Raw genomic sequence first — 26,151 nt, 5'->3', positions numbered from 1 at the left:
TAATGAAGGTAATCTCCTGGAACTGCAGAGGGATGGGGAGCAAAACGAAAGAAGAAGCCATCAGAAGTCTAATCAGGACAGAAACCCCAGATCTACTTCTAGTCTAGGAGACAAAGCTGGAGAACAATGTCTTTTTCCAAACAAGCAAGAATCTCTGGAGCAAAAGCGAAGCAAGAGCAATCTCCGCCCGGGGTGCCTCAGGGGGGATAGGTACTCTTTGGAATGCAAACAAATTCATAGTTTTATTCGAGGCCAGGAACACCCATTGGCTGATGCTGAAAATGCAGAACCTGGATACTAAGGAAAAGTTCTGCCTTTTCAATGTCTACTCTCCAGTCAACATTAGGGAAAAAAAAGACTGTTGGGACTCTATAAGACTTCAAGCTGATTTGACAGATCTGGAAAACATAATAATTGCTGGCGATCTCAACCTTACCCTTCATCCATCAGAAAAAAAGGGAGGCAGCATAGTGCGAGATCCGGCTAGAGAATGGGTGGAAGACATAGTGCAAGACTGGGATCTGCTGGACATTAAGCCATCTTCAGGTAAGTATTCTTGGTCTAACAAAAGAGTGGGCCCTGGGCACATTGCTGCTAGATTAGATAGATTTATCATTCAAAGTTCCTATCTGCTGCTAGGTTTAGAGCCCAAAATGCATATCCTTCCCAACAACATCTCTGATCATAAGCCCATAAAGCTTGAGTTTTTAGCTCACCATGATCTGGGTCCCATTCCATTTAGATTCAGCCCCCTTTGGGTAAAGGAGCCTGACTTCATGCAAACTGTCAAGGAATGCTGGAACCAACCTGTTAAGGGATCGCCGTTCTATATTTGGGAGGAAAAACTCAGAAGGGTGAAAGGAGCTCTAAAAAGATGGGCCAAAACGCTGTCCAATCCGGCCACAATTAGGAAAACCGCTAAAGCAGCTCTTGTCGCCCATCAGAACGATATGGAAAACGCAGTGCCCACAAAGGTTTCTCTAGAACAAGAAACTCTGCTTCAACAGCAATACCACAAAGCCTGTTTAGCGGAAGAAGAGTATTGGAGAGTGAAATCTCGAAACCTCTGGCTTAAAGCAGGGGATAGGAACACTGCTTATTTTCATAAACAAGCCCAGGCAAGGAAGTGCTTCAACACTATTTCAGAGATTAAAGAAGAGGGAGATATCCATAAGGATTTTGATCACATAAAGAGGGCAGCGTTTAATCACTTCCAAAAATTATATAGTGAAGACAAGGACCCTAGCCACTACCCGGAGCTGTTAGAAAATATACCCTCTGTAATATCTCAGCGAAGAAATGATTTTCTGGAGGCCAAAGTCACTAAAGATGAGGTGAAAAAGGCTCTCTTCGATATGGACCCAGATAAGGCCCCTGGACCGGATGGTTTCTCTGCTAGATTCCTCCAAGCTTGCTGGCCGATTATTGAAAAAGACCTCTTTAAAATGGTTCAAAAATCCCAAAATACTCAGAAAATCGGAGGCAGCACTAATTCTGCGTTTTTAGCGCTCATACCCAAGGAAAAAGGCGCCAACAACTTCACCAGATTTCGGCCGATCTCTCTATGTAATACAGGGTACAAGCTGATCACCAAAGTAATTGCAAACAGATTAAAGTTTATCCTCCCCAAGATAATTCCAGAGAATCAAGGAGGCTTCATCCATGGAAGGCAGATTGTGGATAACTTTCTACTGGTTCAGGAGGCAATACATTCGAGTCTACAACGCAAAGAGTGAGGTATGGTGATCAAACTTGATTTAGCAAATGCTTTTGATCGTGTCAATCATAGTTTTCTTGTAAATGTTATGTGCAAATTTGGTTTTGGAGCAAGCTTCATCAATTGGATCCGGGCATGCATCTCTGAGCCATGGATAGCTCCTCTTGTCAATGGAAGAGCCACAGACTTCTTTAAAGCCTCGAGAGGACTCAGGCAGGGGTGCCCTCTATCCCCCCTGCTCTTTGTCATTCAGGCCTCAGCCCTCAGCTTCCTGTTAGATAAAAAGATGCATGAACAAGAAGTTAATGGTCTGCGCATTGCAAGAGGGACCAAAAATATCAACCATGCTCTGTTCGCGGATGACACTGTTGCTAGGTCCCGCCTCTATTACCTTTGCCACAAAGTTTAAAGAAAATCTGGATGAGTTTAGTGAAGCCTCAGGCAGCGTTGTTAACAAGAGCAAATGCCATATTTATAGTTGGAACACTTCGCCAAGGCTGCTGTCTGCCATCTCCAGATGTCTGGGCTTTGAAGCCTCCTCCACCTGGTCATCCTTTAAATATCTGGGCCTCCCATTATCTCATAAGAGACCTTCTAGCAAAGATTGGCAACCTCTGTTAGAAAAGTTCAAGGCAAAGATTCAGGCCTGGGGATATTCCTAGCTGAATGCTGCAGGCAAAACAGTCTTAATAAAATCTGTTCTTAACAGCTTGCCTCTATTCCAATTCTCAGGACTCCTCACTCCCTCAACCATCCTAAGCAAAATGGAGGATTACATAAGGAGGTTCTTCTGGAAGGGAGGGAAACAAAATGAAAAAAAGATCCCTCTTGTCAGCTGGGATATCATCTCCAAGCCGCTGTTGGAAGGTGGCCTCAATTTCAAGAATCTTCGTCAGCAGAGCGTGGCAATGGCTGCAAAAATTGTTTGGAGGATCATCGCCCCCAACCCTGGCTGGGCCCAAAAGACGCTCTGGAAAAAATATTTCAGAGGCCCAAGAGCCAGATGCCTAGACAACGTGATACGCAGGCCAAATTCTACATTTCTCAAAATATATGACAGAGCAGCAACTCTAATCTCCACCCACTCCTACTGGATACCAGGCAACGGGAAGAACATTAATATATGGTCGGACAGAATAATGAATAAGGAGCCTATTGAAACCAGAGCGCCCACAAATTTGCTGCGCTGTTGGATGGACAGCGAAGGCATGCAAACCTTGTGGGATATTTCATGCTGGAAGGACGCGAATTGGGCAGGCTGGAAGCATCTTCATGTGCCGGATAACCTGATCTCAGAAAGGACCACGCTCCTCGACGCCCTCCATGGTCTGGCTCCATCGCATTTGTGGAAGAAAGATAAGATCGGCTGGGGGCCAAAAGGCAGCGGATACATAGTCGCCCAGGGGTATGCCAAACTTATTGAGCGCCCTCATGTTCCCACGAATCCAGCTCCTTGGAAAGGCGTCTGGCAACAGCCCTCTTGGCCCAAGGTCAACTTCTTCGCCTGGGTTTACTGTCATGGGAAAATTCTAACTTATGATAACCTGCAAAAAAAAGGCTTCCACGACCCTTCCATCTGTCCTCTTTGCAATGACAACGCCGAGACAACAGTCCATCTTATGTTAGAATGTAGCTTCTCCAGGCAGATTTGGGCCTTTTTTACCCACGATCTGGATCCTAACTTCTCTGTTCCGTGCTCCACATCTGATCTCTTCTCTGAATGGGCAAACAGATTTCCAGGACCTCCACCTAAAAATCTGATTATCAAAGCATCATGGGCTGTCCTCCCAAAAATTATTTGTTGGCAGTTATGGATAGAGCGCAATAAAAGAATTTTCAGAAACACAAAACAGAGCCACAAAGTCCTAGAAACCAAAATTAAAAGTCACATAAAGGAGTGCTTGATCGATCTAAAAGACGACTCCAATCTCAGACAGCAGGATATAGCATGGGGATCAACGCTTGAACTACAATTTCATCCAGCAATCAAAAAATCCCCCACTATCAAAGAATGGCAGATAAGAAAGTCTGAGAACGACTTCCAAGAGTGGCTTAAATCGCAAGCAAGGCACTCTCTTTTCTTTGACGGAGCAGCAAAGGGAAATCCGGGCAAAGCTGGTGCAGGAGGTGTTGTTCTAAATCAAACCGGGGAAACAATTCACTCCTACGCTTGGGGCCTTGGGTACACTACCAGCATCCAAGCTGAGGCCTTAGCCCTCTTCCAAGGGCTCAAGACCCTTAAAGATCTGGGAATTAATGAAGCAACTGTCATAGGCGACTCTCAAGTCATTATAAATGCAATGGTTTCCAGCAATCCAATTCCGGACCTCAATTTAGCAAGGTTGATCACAAGGATCAAAGGCTTGGAAAGCAACTTCCAGGATTTGAAGTACTACCATGTGTTGAGAATTCACAATAAAAAGGCAGACTTTGAAGCTAATAAAGCTGCCCATCTCTCTGCAGGGACTAAGCTGAAAGAGGAAGAAGAATCATGGGAACCCATTCCATAACTAGACTGCTGCCATGTTCTACTGCCTATTACTAAATCAATTCGTATGTATTTTCAAGTGGGGGAAAATATCTGAAAATAACTTAGCAGAGGTCAATCCAAGGAAGAATCTTGTAAGTCTCAGCTATATTCTTAGCGAAAAATGGCATCAAGTCAAAGTAGCACACAATGTAATCAGATTTTGGCATTCTGCCCAAGATTAATATAAAGCTCCATAACCATTCCTGTAAAAAAAAAAAAAAAGGACCATCCAGGGCATCAAACCAAATCCAATTAGTGAATTCCAATTGTGGCAAGTTGAATGAGGAAACAACATTACACCAACTTGATGATGTAATAGAATTGAGTAGCTAGCTTCATAAACATGAAAACACAACACTAGAAGAAGTGGCAGGTAAACATGCATTTTGTTAGTTTTCATGTTTTGTAGTTTATTTTGTAGAATGTACACCTCTTAGAAACATTGAATTATTTTGCCTTGGGACATTATTAAGCTAAGGCATTATCACATATATAACATAAACATTTGCTATAGTTGGTAATCTCTAAATCATTTTTGGTTGTAATGTATTTGTAGCTTTGCTACAATTTACTTCTTTATTTATTTAATATAAATCTACCAACCACTATTTTAAAAAGAAAATTCAAAGAGGGTCATTCACCATAACATTGAAATTTTCATCAGTACTAAAATCAAAGTAAAGAAAAGACAAACATTAATGTGGAATAAAATACCAACATAAGAATACACCACTATACCAAGATAACATGTGACATCATGATATTAATACCTTAGGAAAGGAAGGTGTTATCACATCAACTAGAAGACTTATAATCTAAAGTCAACTTTTGGATTAGTGATTTTATTTATAAGAATAATATATTAAAAATTATATCTATTTTATAATTATTATGTATACAAGATTATTCACAACATCTACAATGTCAAAATGTCAATAAACATAATTACAATAAACATAATTACACTGTCAAAATGTCAATAAACAAAATTAATGCTACAAATATTCTCACACCAACTCAAAGACTTGCAACTTAAAATCAACATGTCAATAAACAAGATTAATACTACAACTAGAGAAGATATTCTTACACCAACTCAAGGACTTGCAACTTAAAATCAACATCTAGATTAAGTCGAAGATATTCTTACACCAACTCAAGGACTTGCAACTTAAAATCAACATCTAGATTAAGTCGAAGATATTCTTACACCAACTCAAAGACTTGCAACTTCAAATCAACATCTAGATTAAATCGTACCATATAAAGCTACTTCAAACTTGTGGATTTTTCTTTTCTGGAAAAAAATAAACCTATAGAAATTTTCAAATATAAAAAATCTCATAACATCTATTTTAAATAATAATTTCATACAAAATTTAAACCTATGCAAATTTCAAATATTGAAAATTTCATAACATCTATTTTAAATAATAATTTCAGACATACAAAATTTAAGGAAAAAAACCTAATATAAAATAAAAGAAATATAAAAACAAATTATTATAATAAAATAAATATAACATCACACCTAACAACCACAAATCAAAACCAACCTGCACTCCAAACCACTTTTAACTCAAAAGAAGATGTTAACACATCAATGAGAATTTTGTAGAAAAACCAACTTCCAAATTGACCATTGAAAAGTGTAGACCACGCCAGCTCACTGACCCGTTTGCCACCTCAGAATTAAAAATATCCAGTGAAATCTCCAGTTAAATCTCCACTTTTCTGGAACTAAATTTAGTTGCCACGTAAGCCCAAAAAATCTCGGGCGAACCCTGAGCCGAACAACCGCTACTTCCAGAAAAAAAAGAAAAGATCGCCTTATTACAAAACACGATATTAGTTATATAATTAGGGTTAATTAGGGAAATTAATTTTTATTTCCCGCCTTCCTTTTATTCACCGTTCCGGCCTTCGAAGAACGGATGGAGAACTTGCACACCGCTCCTGATTTTACTGTGAACGAAGCCAATACTCGACCTCGTCCAGAGATCGAATCCCAGTAACAACTCAGAATTCGCTCTTATAGTCACAAACAATATAAGCCCGAGACCGAGGAGAAAAAAGAGAGAAAAAAAAACCGGTGCCGAGATCGGCAGTCCGGACCATCGTTGGATCGGTTATTCGCATGCGGTTCTGAATCTTTTTTCCCATTTTATAGATGGGTTTTTCGTTCCAGGCCCCCTCGCACATTACAATCGATTGTTTTCCTTGCTCTTCAATTCTCTAGCCCTGTGTCATATAGCATTTAGAGTATAAATATATAGCAATATATATATCTATATGCTCTGTATATATTTTATCTGAGATCGTGCATAATGGCGATGGATTCTTCATTGAAGGTTTCGGCTCGTTCGAGTCACAGGAAGGGCGGGGGACTTTTGAAGAACCAGCTCGAGCTCGTGAAGAGGAAGGACTGTGATAGATATGAAATTGCACCGATTCCTGAGACTTTGTCGTTCGAGAAGGGTTTTTATCTTTTCATCAGGGCATGCCAGCTCCTGACGCAGAAGACTGAGGGGGTCATGTTGGTGGGATTGGCCGGGCCTTCTGGTGCGGGGAAAACTGTTTTCTGTGAGAAGATCTTGAATTTCATGCCAAGCATCATTGCTATTTCGATGGATAATTATAACGATGCTAGCCGAGTCATCGATGGAAACTATGATGGTGAGTAGGCCAAGATCCAATTTGTTTTTATGATGATAGTTTTATGTTTTATAAAGCATGCAGGATAGATTTGACGGCCCTTGGTAATGGGATGCGGGATTTCGAGGGCTTTCATTGTATATTTTCTCTTGTATTCTGATGGAAAGTTCTTTTCACCGGTTTTATGTTTCTTTAAATTTCTCTGAAAGATGGCCTGTTGAGTATTTGTCAATAGAACTTTGGAATGTGGGCTTGTTGCTTATATTTACTTGTTGGTATTGTGTAATAAAATGTTCACTCGGGAGAATCGGAATAGTAGGCTAGTTGATAATTTTGTTTTGGTTTATGATTGTGATGGTGTTGATGGTCTCTGATATTCACTTTGATAGATTATCTAGGTGCTAATACACATGGCGGTGTACGGGTTGTAGAAGAACAGGTTCTTGAGAATATTGGAGACAATTTAATTAATATGATAAGTAATGATCAACAGTAGTCTTCAAACCCATGAAATAAAGGGTTTGAAAAATTGGATTAATCATGTCATTAGTGGTCAATATACTGATTTCTTCTGGTCTGTAGCAAGACATCTTGGCATATGATTCAGAGGTTTCCAAAGTACCAAGGTCAAGAATACATTTGCTAAGCAGATGGGTGCTCCTATGAAAAATAGGAAGCTTAATTTCTTTTCTAATATAATTTTTTGTCCAATTTTATTTATTTAAATCATTGTGTCAGTGCACACGGCTCAAATATAACGGTTATATGATTTTCAAGTCGTTAGATGCATTAATCCTGGATAAATCAGTTATTCAAAAGTCATTGCTGTCTCTGTACCGTATAGGTATACTGACGTATCTTTGGGCTGCTGTTACTTGCAATGCAGGCCTGAAGACATGATTGCACTTTCTCTAATTTAAGTTTATAATTTGTTCATGTCCCAAAAGAAGATTTTGATACTTCATAAGTTCTGGTCTATTGTACTTAGGTGTTCTAAATTACTTTGCTGGTAGTTATTTCTCCGCTGCACTGAGTTTTTGTCAATTGAATTATAAACGTATTTTTCTATATTGAGGTCTGATGAGGTAGATCTTTGTTATCAACTACAGGTCTTTAACTTTTGGTCTAGGACGGTTGATTTAGCTGAGGTTTTTTAATCAAGTCTTTGTAGTATGGGATCTAAGTTATGGGTTGAATATTGGTCTTAATTGATTTTCTTTGTATTTGGCCAGGGGTAATTCTTATTGGGAAGTGATAGTTTTTATTAGTCCCAAAGTATACTCTACAGAAATTTGGTGAAAGTTTTGGTTCAAGTTCACTAATTTTTTTAAATTTTCTTATTTCATCGGCATAGATCCATCTTCAAGAAGAGGAATAAGATGGATTTATGTGATCCATCTTAAAGAAGAGGAATAACATAGATTGATGCTAGTTTATTTTATTATTATGGTATATTACTTCATTTTATATCCTTTTTTGTTTATTACCATACATTTAAGGAACTCAAACGTTTCTGTCATTTAGTTTATTAACATTATGTTATGTTACGTATCTCATACATACGTTGCTATAGAGTGCACATCACTTCTCTTGGTGCAAATATATTGTTGAATAAAAAATTGTTTCTTTCTAAAATAGATCGATCTTATTCTGCAGAACATGGAGCTAATTTTCATTCTGGCATGGTAAATGTTTGAGAAATTTCCGAGGTTGAATAGCCAAAGGGTGAATGGTGGCAACTGAAATTTACTTGTCTTATTTTAGGAACTCTGATCCTAACTTTATAGGTTCATGGAGCTTTCTTAAGTTGTTTCTAGTTGATGAATTCAGGAGATTCATGGCTTTCCTTGATTCTTTCATAGGGTTTTAGGGCTTCAATGCTTTCAATTGAACTTGGCTAATTCTGTTCATTGCAGGAGTCTAGATTCGAGGTTGAACCCTGGTGATGCAGTAGACTGAAAAAACTAAAGGAGTCTTTAGTATCTTTCGTTATAAAATCCTACTCTGGAATGATAAATCAACCTCTAAATCCAATCGCCTTATTTGAATGTTTCTTTTCACTCGCCTTGATATTTTTGAAGTCTAATTCACCATCTGGAAACGTATACCTTCAAAAAAATGCTGCTAGAACATTTTTATTTTTGAATAAAATGCCATAATTTCTATTCAAAGATAGAATTGAAATTACATTCTTCAGGGGCTAGAGCACTATGACAATAGAGTAGACCAAAAAATTCTCTGACCACACATAGGCTAAGTATCGAGATTCAAAAACCATCTAGTGAAAAACAAGACTGTTTAAAACTGCTCGAAATAGACATCTAAATACAGTCCCAAGTACAAACAAAAAACAGGAGGGAAAACAGAGCCTATATGCTGCTTCATAATGATAACAGGTACCAGGTAAACCCAGCCACATAAATTAAAATTATAAAATAATTAAACAGAGTAGTATCCCTGAACCGAAGAACCTGTAGATGGACATAAGATGGAACACCACCAGAACCTGCTGTGAGAAGAGGACTGTATACCCTAGTTAATTTCCTCAACCACACAGCAGCCCGCCTCAACTTGAAGCCCCTCCTTTGAAAGCTTATCAGCATCTTCATTTAAATCCCTAAATATTTCCATGCAAGAGAGAAATCATAGGTGGAGGCATTTGCATTCAGCTGATCCTTCAAAGTCGTGCAACTGGCAACTCCCTTTTCCAATTTATTACAAAAGAAGATTCACCATACAATTGAATAGCATTACGTAGCTTAAAACTAGCAAGATGAGCAGTACATAGCTTAAAACTAGCCAGATAAAACATCAATATCAGTCCAATAACTCGGACCAAAATGCTGCTGGAACTTGTCAAGTTTATCAGAATGATTTTTGGGCCCACGATGTTCTGTGATGAAATCATTCTTCAAAATGACAATTTTAGGGAAATGACCTTTAGACTTTAACGGCTCTGGTACCTACATTTAATCCTTGGTTTTGTTTTTCTAAAGGACCAGGCGAGTTGTTTTTGATAGAACCTGCTTTGTTTTCTTTTTTTCACAGAGACGGGTATGAGCTTTCATTAACTGGGCGGCCAAAAGCCATAAATTCGGTTACATAGACCGGGTAGATTTTCTGCATGACTTTTCAGCCAGCGAGCTATGCCACCTACACTTAACAAGATCTCCATATTACATTTAACAAAGTGAGTTTCTGCTGCTAGTTTCCCAAGGTGGAAGATACAAACAAACTGATGTAGAAGGAGACAGAAAAAGAATTGGGTCCCAAAGAATTTCATTGTCTATGAGAAGGGAACCAACGTCTAGCTGAGCTGCCTTGTTTGCCTCGCTGTCTGCTTCTTTGTTATTTGTTCTTAAGACATGGAAGTACTTCAACTTCATGGACTTTGTCTTACCTTTGATCCTTGAAATTATCCTTGCAAGCTGCAAGTCTGCTGAGTTGGAATTGGTCGCCAAGGCTTGGATAATCACCTGGGAATCTCCAAAGACATTTGCCTCCTTATAGCCCAGATCTTTGAGGAATTTAATTCCTTGGTAGAGGGCCATTGCTTCCGCTTGAATGCTTGTGGAGTGGCCTAATCCCCAAGCGAATCTATGCACCATTGTTCCGTCTGAACTTATGATAATACCTCCGGCCCCCGTAGTGCCTGGGTTCCCTTTAGCAGCCCCATCGAAGAAGAGAGATGGAAGAGCTTGGATGGACATCCAGCTTTGGAATTCGTGTTCATTTTTTCTGATTTTCCAATCTTTGCAAGGAGAAGGGGAGCTGTTGGCTTTTGGGAATTTAAAGTTTAGAGCAGATCCTAGCTCTATGTCCTGCTGGCTTAAGTTTGTGTCGTCCCCTTTATCTTCCAGCCACTCAGCTAGTTGGCATTTTGCTGCATTGGCCACTAGTCTGAAATCCTGTTCCTTATTTCGAAAAATTCTTCGGTTCCTTTCCAGCCATACTTGCCAGCTGATGAACTTTGGTAAAGCACTCCAAGCTGACCTGACTGTTTTATTTTTTGGGGAATAGCCTGGGTAATTGGTCATCCAACTCGCAAATAGATCCTGGACTGTTGTTGGGAAGGCGAATTTATGATTCCAAGTGTTTAGGAGCTCATGCCATATAGAGGTTGTGAATCTGCATTCAATCATGATGTGGAGAGCAGATTCAGAGTTTTCCTTGCATAGAGAGCATCTAGACGGCCCATAGAAGCCCCTTTTCAAGAGCCTGTCTTCAGTCAAAATTTTCTGATGGCAGAGGAGCCAACAGAAGTGGTCCACCTTGGGGATTGAAGGAATTCTCCAAATGCCGATCCAGGGAGCAGGGTTGGGAGGCACGTGAGGCCTCTCGAGGTGTTTGGCGTAGCCCTGAGCTACACAGTAGCCTGATTGACTCGTTCCCCAGCCTCTCACATCTTGATTGGTTTTTCGGGATGGAGCGATCCCATGCAAATTCGTGATAAGAGTGCTCAGGTCAGAGTGAAGATAGGAAGGGACTGCGAGTTGCTTCCACCCCAACCACGCATTTTCCTCCCAAGTTGAAAGATTCCACAACGTGTTTATGTTGGCTTTTGCCATCCAGCGTTGCAGATCTGGCATGCTCCTTGCTTCTGCCAGCAGAGGTCTATTAAGGATGTTATCATTCCAAATATGTATACGCTTTCCATTGCCTAGGATCCCGTATGCATGGTTCCTTATCAACGAACTGGTTTTGCTGATAAACTTGCTAAAAGGCGAATTGAATTTGTTCTTGGGTTGCTCCAGACATCTAGTTCTCGGTCCTCTGAAGTACTTTCTCCATAACACAATTTGCACCCAGCCAGGATTTGGAGGTATGATTTTTCAAATTATTTTGGCTCCCATGGCTAAATTTTGGGCATTGAGATCCTTAAAATTCAAGCCTCCCTCCTGAAGAGGTCTCATGACTGTATCCCAATTTACCAATGAAATTCTTTTCTCGTTTTGTTTACCTCCCTTCCAGAAAAAAGTTCTGATTAGATCTTCCATTTTTTTTATGATTCCTACAGGTGCCAATAGAACTGAGAATTTAAATAGGGGAAGGCTGCTGAGCACTGATTTTATGAGAATTGATTTCCCTGCTATATTTAACCAGGAGGACCCCCAGGACTACAATTTTAATTTAAATTTGTCTAACTGAGGCAGCTAGTCTTTGTTCAACGCCCTTGAATGAAAGATGGGCAATCCCAGATACTTGAAAGACGACCATGAAACTGAGATTGCAAAACCCAGGCAGCAAGCAATGGAGCTTGCAGTTGAGGCAGGAACATTCCAACTGTAGATGTGACATTTGGCGTTGTTTAGGACACTGCCCGAAACCTTGCAATATTCTTCCAGAACTTCTTTAAATTTGGATGCTGAATGAGGTGTTGCAGCCCCCAGCAAAATAGTGTCATCCGCGAAGAGGGCGTGATTGATTCTTTTGGCCCCTCTAGCTATGCACAGGCCTGATATGTCTTGATCTTGTTGCTTTCGTTGTAGATGGAAGCTGAGAACAACGACCTGAAGTACAAAAAGGTGTGGAGACAGGGGGCAACCTTGCCTCAGCCCTCTAGTGGCTTTGAAGAAGTCAGTTGCCCTTCCATTCACCAATGGGGCAATCCATGGCTCCGAGATGCAGGCTCTAATCCACTTGATAAAGCTTGGACCGAACCCCATTTTTTGCAAAACATCAAACAAAAAACTATGCCTAACCCGATCAAAAGCATTTGCAAGATCTAGTTTGACGACCATACCTTTTTCCTTTCGGTGAAGACTGGAATGGATCACCTCTTGGACCAGCACGAAATTGTGCACCAGTTGCCTTCCATGGATAAATCCACCTTGATTGTCTGGGATGATTTTGGGGAGGATCCTTTTCACCCTGTTGGCTATCACTTTAGTTATGACTTTGTACCCAATATTGCATAGGGAAATTGGACGAAATCTGTTGAAGGAGTTTGCTCCTTTCTCCTTAGGAATGAGGGCAAGGAAGGTTGAGTTTGTACAACCACCTATCTTTTGGCAATCTTGGGATTTCTGTATCATTTTGTAAAATTCCTTCTCTACAATCTGCAAGTAGACCTGGAGAAACTTGGGCGTGAAACCATCTGGCCCCGAGGCTTTGTCCGGGTCCATTGAGAAGAGGGCTTCCTTAACTTCCTTCAACGTGATTTTTGATTCAAGAGATTGATTCATTTTAGAGGAGATCATATTAGGGACAGCGTCCAACAGGTCAGCGTTGAATTCAGCTCCTGATTCCTCTCTATATAGCTGTTCAAAATGATCAGTAGCTGCTTTTTTTATGCTGTTAAAGTCCTTCAAAACGTGGTTATCTTCCTTTATTTCGTTGATGGTGTTGCGGCCTTTCCTGGCCTGGGTTTGTTTGTGGAAGTATGAGGTGTTTCTATCTCCAGATTTGAGCCAGAGGCTTCTGGACTTGAGCCTCCAGAATTCTTCCTCTGCCAGGCAGGCCTTGTGGAAGCTTTGTTGGAGTTTGGCCTCCTTTTCTAACTCCTTAGTGATTTATGCTATTTCAATATGCAGATGCTGTCTTTCTAACTCACTTTGGATTTTTTTCCTTTCCGCTGCAGAATTTGACAGGGTCTTGGCCCAATTTTTTAGCATGCTTTTAACTCTTCTGAGTTTTTCCTCCCACACAAAAAACGCTGATCCACTGACTGGCTCTTTCCAGCACTCTCTGATCTTATCCATAAAATCCTTTTCTTTGATCCACAGGGAGCTGAATCTGAAAGGAATAGGCCCCAGATCCTTAGGGGTCAACAGTTCAAGACTTCTGGGTTTATGATCTGATATGCTGCTGTATAGGATGTGCGATTTGGCTTCTAAACCAAGGAGCAGAAAGGAACTTTGCACCAAGAATTTGTCCAGTCTTACCGCTATGTGCTCCGGGCCAACCCTTTTGTTTGACCACGTGTACTTGCCAATAGCCGGCTTGATATCTATCAGATCCCAATCCTGCATGAGGTCATCTATTGATTCTCTTGCCGGATCTCTAACTATACTGCCTCCTCTTTTTTCTGACGAGAGGAGGGTGAGGTTCAGGTCTCCGGCAATGATTATATTTTCCAAGTTTTCTAGATCTGCCAAACTTTTGATGGAATCCCAACATGATTTTTTTTCACCTGCATTTTTAGGAGCATATACATTTACCAGGCAAATAGTTTCCTTAGATTCTAAGTGCTGTAATTTTAACAAAATCCAATGAGTATTTAGGGACTCAGAGATAAGAGAGAACTTATTTGGATTACATAGCGACTCGAGACCTCCCGATGCTCCACAGGCAGAGATTGCTTTTGCTCCGTCTTTTTTCCAAAATTTTTTGCTTGCTTGGAGGAAAGCTGAGTCCTCCAATTTAGTCTCCTGGATGAGAAGAATGTTTGGGGCTTCCAGTCTTATTAAATTATTCATAGCTTCTTCCTTGGCTTTGGAGCCCATTCCCCTACAATTCCAGGAGACTATCTTCATCATTTACTTTTGCTGTGATGAGCCCCTTTGGAGCTCTGAGTTTGGATCCTCTTCATCTTCGGGTTTTAGCTAGGAGTTTCTCTAGCGTTGGCTGGCTGCCCTGAAGCTTGTCTTTATATGTCTCTTGGTCTCTTTTTTCCTTTGTTGACATCCTGCCTCTCGTAGATCTTCTAGGGGTAGATTGTGATTCCCCTATCTCCCCTTCTTCCTCCGATTCCTCGGACTCTTGAGTTTCCTCTTCATCTTCTGACAATTTCTCTTTGGATCTCTCTGGTATGCTTATGGATTTGGTCGGAGAGACTACTTTCGGGATTTCTGTCTCTTGCGTAGTCATGATATCTGATCCGAGGATCTCAAATTTGTTCCCTTGGCTTTCCAAGGGTGGATTCTGAGATCCCGCTTGGGGGACTTTGACATTAATGTTTGCGTTCTTCCTGAATGAAGTTTTGGATCTTTTTGCCTGGTTCCATCCCTCGTCTTTCCCTTTTTCTTCAACCCCTTTGGTTGGGCAGTCTTTGGCGAAGTGGCCGTAGACTTGACACTTTCGGCATTTGAATGGCAGCTGCTCATAATCTAATTTTTGGACATGCGTCCACGGACCTACCCTTATTTTGATGGCCTCTAGTAATCCGACCTCCAGATCTACCTCCACACAAATTCTGGCGTAGTCGTATTGATCTTTGCTGTTAGCCTTGTCTATGAATTTCCCGAGGGCGTTTCCGATATGCTTCAAAGAGTCCCAATTCCAGCAGTGGACGGGAAGATTTGGGAGCCTTACCCACACCGGGACCGCAGAAGGCACATCCACTGTTGGATCGAAGTCTGGCGTCCATTTGTTTAGATACAACCCTTGGGGGCCCATGAAATAGGGGCCGTTTCTGAAGATGAGATCCTTATCCTCTTTATCAGTAAATTCAAATAAGAAATATCCTCTTTCGAGGAAGTAAGAGGTTACCTTGTTCTTTATTAGTGGAGCCCAGTTCCTAGCAACCCAGTTCTCTGTTGATTTTGGGAAAGGCCAGAGACCTGTAAACTGGCCAACCAGAGCGCGATCCGCCAGAGATAAAGCTACTTGAATCGGACCTTTAGGAGGAAGAGCGATCTCTGGGATGTCTTCTAGTCTTTTCACGAGTTTGGCGGCTTCCACAGCTTTCTTCTTGGGTAGAGAGGCCAGCAAGGATCTGAAGGCCTCAGCAGTGGAAGGTGGAGAAAGGGAGGAAGGCCCCTGGGGGGGATTTGGTTCCTCCATGGAGATCCGGCACAAACCCTAGCTGACAACAGCCAGAAGCTAGTGCCTTCGGCGGCCAAACCCTAGCCGACCGCAGCTAGAAGGAAGAGCCTTCGGCGGACCTTCCCGAAGGGACCGAAAGGAGCAAGAGCGGGCGCGCTCGCAACTTTCAGGATCCATGGGATGCGGACCTTGCAGGTTGCAGGGCCGAGCGATCGCGCGCAGCAGCTCAGCTCAAAAGTCCAACCAAAACCAATATTTTGGTACAAAATTCTTTGATAGAACCTGCTTTGTTATTCAATTGTTCCTTTTGAGAAATTTTTGCGGACCCTGAAGAGAAAATGTAATGATGGGGTATTTATTTTCCAAAGCAGGTAAAGAGAGGAAAGTGGCAACAGATGATAAATATTTCATGTGAAAATGTATAAGAATGCTTCATAAGTTGCAACTGGGTATTTCAAATTTATTTGTTTCAGAGGGTAGACCATGGATCTTTGTTCAAATGTTGGCGTTGCAAAGTTTGTATTTTGAAGATGGTTCACGCTATTCACAATTTCTTTTCTGCATGGCTGCGGCTATAGTGTTAGCATAGATCCATCTTAATTTTGAATATATTTAGTGCTAAAAATATTTAAACCTCAAGTTGCAAATCTATACGTGTTTGTATGTGTATGTATTACATGGATACAGTGTTCACAATGAATATGACAAGTTTTTAGAAAATGAGGATATGATATGATTAGGATACAATGAATACATGCATGCATGCATACGCACGCTAAAAGAACTATGATGCATAAAATTTTTAGGATACCATTCAAATTTGGAAATTGAGCAATTTGTAACTTGATTTGTAAGAAGTTAGTGTTGGTATTTTTAATTTTTTTTGTTTTGTTTCAATGACCAAAAATGTTGGCTCAACAGCTGATATGTTGGGCTGGAATGGCTGATTGTTTAAAAAAAATTGAACTGTTGCTGAAAGATTTCAGTCTCATTTTAAAGGCGTGTTTCAATGAGCATCACTTTTAAAATGCGGAAATGCATTTCCAGCACCTGGGAGGTGGTGTTTTCAGTAATAGTATATAGTGTATATTATATATATTTTTTAATTTCGTCATGCCAATATACTATATATATATATATATAATTTTTTTTCAAGAAAACTTCGTGGGATTCCCCCTCTTCGGTAGAATATCTAGATAGGTGGCTGGTAAATCCAAGGGATTGGACTAGATTTGAACCTGGAACCTCTCTGTCAGCGGTTTTTAGTAATACTATATAATATATATATTTTTAATTTCGTCATGCCAACATATAAATTTTTCCCAGGAAAACATTGCGGGATCCCCCTTCTTCTCTGGAATATCTAGATAGCAGCTGGTAACTCCAAGGAATTGGACCAGATTTGAATCTGTGACCTCTCTGTCAGAGGTGCACTTTTGCTAAATAGTTCAATCAATTGAGCTAACTTTTGGGGTTATTAATAATTATCAGACCAACACATATTATACAATGACATAAATATAAAGTCCCCATGATATCCACCACCTGGGCTTGAGAACACCTTTCTCTCTTGTGCAAGGATGTTCTAGCTGAGTGCTGCTTGAGTGCCTTATAGTATGAGTTCTGGTAGATTGCTTCCTGAGTCTCTTATAAGAATTTCAGTCGCTTGATGAGTTTGATAGTATGAGTTGTTGCTGCTCCATGACTGATTGGCCAAAAAAGGAAGTTTGATTGGGCATTATATAGCTTTTAACAAATATTTTTTCTGGTGTTCCAATGTTATACTTTCTTTTTTTCCCATTGTTTAACCTTCCCATATCTTCTTTGAAATTCACTGAAAATGTGGCCACGAAATATTTCTTCCTTTTGAGTAAAATGACAAATAGTCAAATAATTTCCTTCCATCATTTATGTATCAATATTTTATTCTTGTAAATAAAATGAAAAGAAGTTGAGCAACTAGCTTGCCACCACTTATGTACCCCTTCTCTCTATATTGTTATTTAATATTTTCTCTTCATGAGTTTTTAGATATATTTGTGGGTGAACATGAAATGATCAGAGTATGTCTTCTCTAGATTTATCTTTAGAGTATGTAGTTTCACTTATTATGTTCACACTGTCATGTTTTTTCACAAATATTGCTATGGCAGATCCCAGGTTGACAGACTATGATACTCTTCTCCAAAACATTCATGATTTAAAAGCTGGAAAAGCTGTGAAGGTTCCCATTTATGATTTTAAGCTCAGTCGTCGTACTGGATACAGGTCTGTCCTTTGGTCTGCACAAAACATTGGAGATTGCCTATTTTGTGTAATTATATTCACCATAGATGTAGCTGTTGTCAAAACGAGTACCTAAGGTGTAATTTTTCAGTTTCCTTGTAGGAATTTCTAGAACTGTGTATAGTATATACCTCTCATGAGAGAATTTGTAAGAGCATGTTTGTCTAACTTATATTCTTAATACCTTTCCAGAGATGTTGATGTTCCATCATCTAGGATTGTTGTCATTGAGGGTATCTATGCTTTGAGTGAAAGGTTACGCCCGCTATTGGATCTCCGGGTCTCTGTGACTGGAGGCGTTCACTTTGATCTTGTCAAGAGGGTTCTGAGGGATATCAATCGTTCTGGCCAGGCACCTGAGGACATTATTCATCAAATATCAGAAACAGTAGGTGGCTTTATTCTGATTTTTGATTGAAATGAAAAGTAATTCCATGCAATATAATTTATTCATTTTTCTTCAGCCAAAAGGCCTGAAAATTAAGCTCAAAACTTTTCTTCTCAAAATTCATCTCTATTCGACAGAGGTGCCCGATGAAAACTTGCTGTAATGCATTCCGATTTTGTTTGTAGATATATCATTCAGTATGGGTGTATAGTGTAAAAGGCTACACTTGCCTGTCTTTCAATCAGATTTTGAGCTTCATATAATGTATCTGATTGCAAGTCTGCATCTTTTATTTGCAGGACCTGGTTAATTACATATGGTTGGCTTAACAGCTTTCTCTTACACACATGGAGGACATATAACCTATTGTTTCTTATTTTAAGATTCACTATACCACTTTATGTGGCTTTCTGGTTGCTGGAGATTGAAACTTATTAATAACTTAGTCATTTCCTGTTTTGTAGTAATCTTTTTATTGTTTTTGTGTACATGGGGTGATTGCACCTTGGGCAATAGAAGTTTTGCTTAATACGCAATCGTGATTATATAACAAATAAGCTTTATTCCCAGTGTCCTTGTTACTTTTTGCAATATAGTTCACTGTTCAGTTACAAGAAGTTTGAAAGCTGAGACATTGCTAGGAGAAGTTTGGGAGTAAAGTGACAAAACTTTTTAACTTTTGTAAGTATAAAAATTCTGAAATAGTGATAATGAATTTGTTTTGAGGGCTGAACCGTGGATCTCTCAGTCAGTTTAGATGCCATTCTTTGTCCATAGATGCAAGCTGATTTGTTGCCTCCAACGTATCCAATATTTGGTGGGGATTTAAGTCACTTGGTTCAAACTCCAATTTGATTTCGACGACCTTGAAGTTCAATAAAAAATCAACAGTAAAATTTTGGTAATAAAATTTGGAAATACTACAAAATTTTAAAGGATATGTAATAAAATGAAAATATATGTATATTGTAGCTAAACACATAATAGAAATGAAAGTTTAAACATATATTTCAGAAACACCTAAAAACATAATCCTGTAAAAGTAATTTTATGAAATTATTTACTTACCCGTCTGATTCTTTGTGGTTGGGGAATATTGTCATGCATACCCAGTTCATGTTTTCAGTGTTTCGATCCTTATATTGGATAGTAAATTTAATCATTTTTAGCAAGCATTTGCGTCTCCTCATTTTATGAAAGAAGTTTTTTTTTGTTCTTATTTGTGTTTTTGGGTGTGCCTTTGCATGAAAGAGACTCAACTTATTAATTGTGGGGGCTAATTGACAAAGTGGCGTGCCTGGAAATGAATCTGGACTTGAGCAAGACGTCGGGCAGTGGAAGAAATCCAGAATTGGGCTCTGGAGTCTACGGGCACTGCAGAGAAAAATGGAACGGTCCAGCCTTTGGGGAAAAGAAAACGGGCGGGCAGGGTTCTTTATTTTTTATTTTATTTTTGCACTTTGTAGTCTGTCGGGAACGAATTTCAACAAATCTGGGCAGTTACCGCCAAATTTATTTACCTTTAAGTTCAGGTTCCCAATCGAGTTTCGTTCAATTTGAAATTCGCTGAACTGTGGCCGAATTTGTTCGAAATGCCTTCAGGTTCGATCTTAAATCGAAAAAATCACCGAATGCACGAAGCACTCACAAATATATCCATAAAATAACTGAAAAATGTGCAGAAACTGACTGCCAACAACTCAGATTGTTACTTCAGTTTTCTATATGTTTATTAAAATATAAAGTCTAATAGCCAAGGAAATGAAATTAATGGCATACAAACAGTCTGTTGGTGGATTTCAGTTACTATAAAGCTCAGGTTCTGTTCTAATATTTAGTATGGAAGGTTACCTTGCATCCTTAAATTGATACTTCTCCAGCAGAATTGCAATATTTCTAACCATGTTGTGCTGTTTCTATCTAATGTTTGTGTGGTCTCGACTCTTTTTGAATGTAAAGAGAAGTTGCAAACATTTGTTGCATTTAGTTGTTGGTGAAAGTATATTTAACCAGTATGCAGATAAGTTCTTAATTATGAATAAGAGCCTTTTTAGAGTTGCTGGCAAGCGGGTATGACTACACAACTTATAGTGGTACGTAAGGTCAAAGCCTGTGGATATCATCTTAAGTCGTAGGAGTCTTCATAGTATTATCCTTTTTCCTCACCACTCCTGCCATTATATAGCCTCTTCACTTGTAATGTCTTATTTTAGAAGTCGGAAACTATTGCAGAATAATTTGATCTTGTCACATCTTTATCCTTATATGTAGTAAGTTTTTGGCAAAAGGAAGAATTTTCTTGTACTTTATACAAAATCAGGTGCAATTCTTCATTAAAGTGCCCACTGAAAGGTGTTAATTTTCAATCAACACGATCATTGTCATTTAGCATCAAGTTCTACTTGAGAAGACATATTACATGGCAATGGCGCTTGGACGTTGTAAGAATGACACTGATAGGTTATGCTTTTTCCCTAGAATATCTGGATAGAAGTTGGCTCAACTGCTAGCCACAGTAGTGGCCAGTAACGCTGAGGGACTCTCTGCATTTAAACCTGTGACCTATGACCTTCCTGTTGCCAACATGCCTTGGGTGGATAGTTCAACCAATTGATCTAATTCTTGGACACGATGTTATATTGAAGCAATTTGTAGTCTAGCCTGTCATGTATATTAATTGTCTCCCTTTTCATTTAGTGGCAAATGAAAATCATAATAATATGTTATTGAAAGAAATGTGAAAATGGACTGTGCAGGTTTATCCTATGTATAAGGCGTTCATTGAACCTGACCTGGAGACTGCGCATATTAAAATTGTGAATAAATTCAATCCTTTTTCCGGATTTCAAACACCAAATTATATCTTAAAGGTACTGTAAGAATCAAACCATTTTAACATGAAATTTCATTGTAATTGAGTTTGTGAGGTGAGTTTACTATCAGCTTTAAATTTATTTTTTTCCATCATCTATTCTGCTATTGTTTGCAGTCTACTCGCATTGTGACAGTGGACCAAATAAAGGAAGTATTATCGATAGATCATACAGAGAAAACTGAAGAAACTTATGACATCTATCTTTTGCCTCCCGGGGAAGATCCTGAGACATGTCAATCTTACCTGAGGATGCGGAATAGGGATGGCAAGTACAGTCTTATGTTTGAGGTGATTATGATTGTATCCTGCATTAGTTGATACACAAGCATCTCCCTTCTATTTCATTACACAGTAACCAGGTGCAATTTGTCTTTGGCAATAAACATTACTGTTTGAAGTCAAGAAGAGTGACAAAGAAAAAGGGAAATCCAGCTAATTATGTAACGATTTTTTTAGGTGTACAGTAGTTATTTAAGGGGAGCTACTTGAAGTAACCTAAATCCATAAAATGACATGATTTGACCGTGATTGCAGGAATGGGTTACAGACAATCCATTTATCATATCTCCAAGAATTACATTTGAAGTTAGTGTTCGTCTGCTTGGAGGTTTGATGGCTCTAGGTTACACAATAACAACCATATTGAAGCGTATAAGTCATGTATTTTCAGATGTTGGGGTGATTGTGAAACTTGATAAACTTGAACAATTGCATAGAAAATATATGCAGGTACTCAACATGCGGTAAAACTCTTCCAGTTGAATGCACCAACTTGCAACCCATTTATTCTGTGTGATAAGTTTATTATGCAAACATTGATTTTTTGCCCTGTATTTGTAAATCATTAGGTGCAAGGTAATGACAGGACTCGAGTTGCAGAGGTTGCCAGTAAATTGGGCCTTGATGGTTCTTACACACCTCACTCCTATATTGAACAGATACAATTAGAAAAGCTAACAGCTGAAGTTATGGTATGAATTCAATCAGGTTGGCTGTTACTAAAGTTTGACACTCACTCAAACCTTTATTTATACTGCTCCTTGTGTGTTTTGACAGGCACTGCCAGATGACTTGAAGTCCAAGTTGATAAGTGATCCTCTTGCTGCGAGTCCCATGCCATCATTTTCCTGGATATCTCAGGCAAAGCCTGCAATAAAGAATCAATACAGCAGAAGGTACTAGCAATATGCATAATTTTTTGTGACATTCATCTTAACCTTCTTGTAATGTAGTAGATTTTAAACTTTAAACGTCTTGACTCCCCAAACCAGTAGTCTAGTTACAGAGTTGTACAATTAAATTTATCTGAGTAAACCTTTTAAAGAATTCATGATGGAAGTATTATTCTGTGGGTATTTACTGAATGCGGAGGATGATAGGCCTACAAAAGCTCTAATCCCAGCATTCTCCTCTCAGGATAAGAATGCCTATAAGGGACAATCTCACTGCACATATTATTTGTGTAGAAATAGGAACCAAAGCTGCATCACATGTCTACCTTCCTAGAGAGGGAGCGAGAAACTCTTTCTTTGCTTAAGATTTGAGTTTATCCTGTGATTTTTTACTTTCTGTCTCATTTTGTTGAGGAACAAGCCTTTATAAATAAATTGGTCTGTAACTTGTTTAAAAGGCAACATCTCACTGTGTTTTATTGATTCATAGCTTGTTCAAGTTCCGTTCCTTATATTATCAAGTAGCAGAATTAAAGAAAGATTTCCATAGTTTCAAGGATTTGATTTTGTATTCTGTTTACTTTCTCTAATGCTAAGAGTCCACAAAAAACTGTTTCTTGTCATCTATAAATCTAGGCATTTTACTAAAGATGAAAAGTAATAGTGTGTGTGGGTGTTTACTATATTGGAATACATTGTTTGTTATCCACATTGCACCTTTTATTGATCCAAATTTGAGGTAAATGTTGAGATATTTATGACACATTGATGATCCATAATTTAACGTGGACATGAACGTTATACATGATTGCATCAAATAGAGAAGATTTATTGGACATCCACATGCGATTTCGATGTATTGTTTATGGAATTTATTTGAAAACATATTTTTCTGCAGATAGCGGATTTTCCCCCTTCTGTTTGATTTGTGCTAGAATCTACTTCCAAATATGTTACAATGTTTGTGAGACCTGGTGTCATCCTATGAATTTTTCTAACCAATATGCTGTTTGCTGATAAAATCGAGGCTGTTATACTTCCATTTTTGAACTTATTTACATGGAGTAGAGAGTATTGTCTCTGTAAAAATCCTCGGATAGCTTATGGAAAGATGGAATGACTAACAAATAGAAAGTTGAATATGGAGGTGTCACTAGGAAAACGATGGGAAGTCTGATTTTGCAGCATTCCTGTACTTGAAAGGGAACTACTACTATAACTATGGAAATAACCAAAATAATAAAACAAAAATAGAACCAAAAATCAAGGAAAAGAGTGGGGGCACCTGCAAATCTGCCAGAGATGGATTACCCCTGCAAATATGAGTAAATGAAGGAAGACAACTCCAGTCTCCAATAAACACCAATAATCTGGTTGATTGTAGTGATAAACTAGTAAGGGATTAATTGAATCACGAGGAGGGCAAAACTGTTATTTGCACAAATAAGGAGTCGAAATTCTGTACTTGAAGCGTAAGTTAATGCTAAGAATGATCAGGCCCTTGTTATATAAAAGTGGGGTTTTTACAGATATTGGAATACGATATTGTATTTGACTAGTATATGAACATTTTAACAAATCATAAGTGATATATATTCAAGATAGCTCATGTCTAATGTGGTAATATCCAATAAGGATGTTTCCCTTCAGTACACAACAGACTGCTTAGTCACCATGTTCGGCGAATTTCAAGCTTGAAATTCAAAATTTACTGAACTTCAACCAAATTCAAACTTCAAGCTAAACTAGTTGCTGACACCTTCTGTCGGGTTTCATTGTTGAAGAACTTGATTCAAATGTATTCAAACAATTAGAGGTGTTTTTGTTTTAACTTTTTATGGGGACAATTTGGAGATTAGGCTGGAAGCTTGTCTAATCTTAAGATACGAAAAATTCTCTGTACAATTGGTTTTTCTGATTTCTGAGCTGGCAAGATTATGTTCATTTTGAAGGGGGATAATGGAAATTGCAATCCAGAGGCTATTTCCTAAAGAATCTTTTGAATCAAGGATTGTTACTTTAGACTTTGTTAACATCTTTGAGACTTGATTGATGGTTTATGTAATGTATCTAATATTTGATGCCCATTATTTTACAGTTGGAGCAGACATACCAGCAATGATATTAGCGAAAGGTACATAAGCTTCTTTCTCTATTTGAATACTCGGTATTTTTTCGTTCATTTGTAGGCTGTCTATGAATTGATGAAATTGAAGGTTTCTTTCAAGCTGACAGAGCTTGTATTAATCACTTGAACAGTGGAACATTTGATCAACAAGATTTTTTAAAGACACAAAGGAATTCTATAACTGCCCCACTGGTATGGTGCAATGGAAATAGCAAAAGATATGATGACAGGACACTGGACTCTCCAGATGGATCTCAAGATCAGGTATTGGATTGCCAATATTGAAGCCGGCTGTTTTTATTAATTTTACCCAGAAGTCCTATTTATTTAGCCGATTAAAAAATGTAGTATTCTAGAATACTAAATAAATATCTGTTTTTGCAGGGTTTTTCTCGCCTTTCAGACCAAATGACAGGCCTGAGTGAGAGGTTAGAGGAACTCCTGTCTCGTATATTAGAACTAGAAAATAAGCTCTCTGAGTCTGGTAGTCAGGGACATATTCCTCGACAGGGTTCAGGTGTTGGTTCTTTTGGGAATAATCCAAATGGTGTATACTCAAATGGAGTTGCTAATGGATTTGGACCATCTCCTCCAACGGGTGCTTCAAATACTTTAGGAACAGGGTTAGATCCTAGCATAATTGAGGAGGTATATAGCGTGCTAATGTCAAGTTATGTTCCGTATTTGACTATTATTTTCCTGTCAATTATAATACAACCAGATGTAAAAATTCTCAAGCCATTTGAAATTGGGCTATATTTGTTTTATTGTTTGCAGGTAAAGGTTCTTGGTCGAGGGCAGAGACATCTAACAAAACAGTTAGATGTACTGAGTAATCTTCTACGGGAAAACATTTCTCAAACAAGCCACCATAACATCAACAGAAGATGGACATGGGAAGGATTTATAGGAAGCACCAGAACAAGTGATTCTGGGCTTGCCATTGCAGCTTCTCTCGTAGTTTTAGGAGTAGGAAGTGTGGCTGGCATGCTTGTACTACGGACATGGAGGACATCATAACCGAGACACCGTGTCTAACAAGGATCAATCAATTCAAAGCATACTCCCCATTCAAATTGATGCATGCTAGTCTCCACCTTTAAATTTATATTGTATCTCTTCTCTTTTCGAGGAAAGCAAGAAAATCAATAAAATCCATACAGATTTACATTGCTTCTTGGGTGGACTCTTGCGGAAAACACCATGAACATTTTAGCTGATCCTAAACGTGCAATTGCAATCGTAAGCTTTAGACACCACCCAAAATGACCTGTAGAGCCTACCCCAAACTATACTAGTAAAATTCCAATCAGTGCTTGTGCCGTAGGGCTCTGGTGGACCATTTAGCCGAATTCTGTAGGTATGGTTGTTCATTTGTCCTTTGATTTGCTGCATCGTTGATGATTCACGTATATTCATATCATGCATTCATGGTTGCATCCTATCTAATGGTTTGGCATCTTCGCAACACATCATCATTATTGTGATATAATTTAATGAAGATAATATTGGTCGTGAAGGTAAAAGCATGATATAGCTTTGACCCACCTGTCTAGTTATAGGGATTAATCCAGATTATAACTTTCACATGTAATCGTTAATAATTGCAGCTTACATAAGTACATATATGTAATCACCCCATCGCTTCATTTTGTTTTTAGTTATGTCAATAGTTGTAAGCTAAAAGCATGATA

At 38.9% G+C, this 26,151-nt stretch overlaps 1 protein-coding gene across 1 annotated transcript; it reads left to right on the top strand.

The window, feature by feature from the left end:
• The first annotated feature begins 6,160 nt into the window (after positions 1 to 6,160).
• Positions 6,161 to 25,632, top strand: LOC149195054 (inorganic pyrophosphatase TTM1-like). Its single transcript, XM_089405235.1, has 12 exons — positions 6,161 to 6,923; positions 17,762 to 17,876; positions 18,087 to 18,282; positions 21,039 to 21,152; positions 21,272 to 21,445; positions 21,692 to 21,886; positions 22,006 to 22,128; positions 22,214 to 22,332; positions 24,428 to 24,463; positions 24,589 to 24,721; positions 24,842 to 25,105; positions 25,235 to 25,632. Exons 1-12 carry the CDS (start codon positions 6,575 to 6,577, stop codon positions 25,475 to 25,477), a joined length of 2,061 nt encoding a protein of 686 aa, XP_089261361.1. The 5' UTR covers positions 6,161 to 6,574; the 3' UTR covers positions 25,478 to 25,632.
• Positions 25,633 to 26,151: the final 519 nt, after the last annotated feature.

Source organism: Pinus tabuliformis, chromosome 2_2 (assembly GCF_031772625.1).
Source record: "Pinus tabuliformis cultivar Carrire ecotype Pingquan chromosome 2_2, CPIR1, whole genome shotgun sequence".
NCBI classification, from domain to species: domain Eukaryota; kingdom Viridiplantae; phylum Streptophyta; class Pinopsida; order Pinales; family Pinaceae; genus Pinus; species Pinus tabuliformis.
The sequence above is the reverse complement of the archived record's forward strand: the minus strand, read 5'-3'. Positions and strand labels throughout refer to the sequence as shown.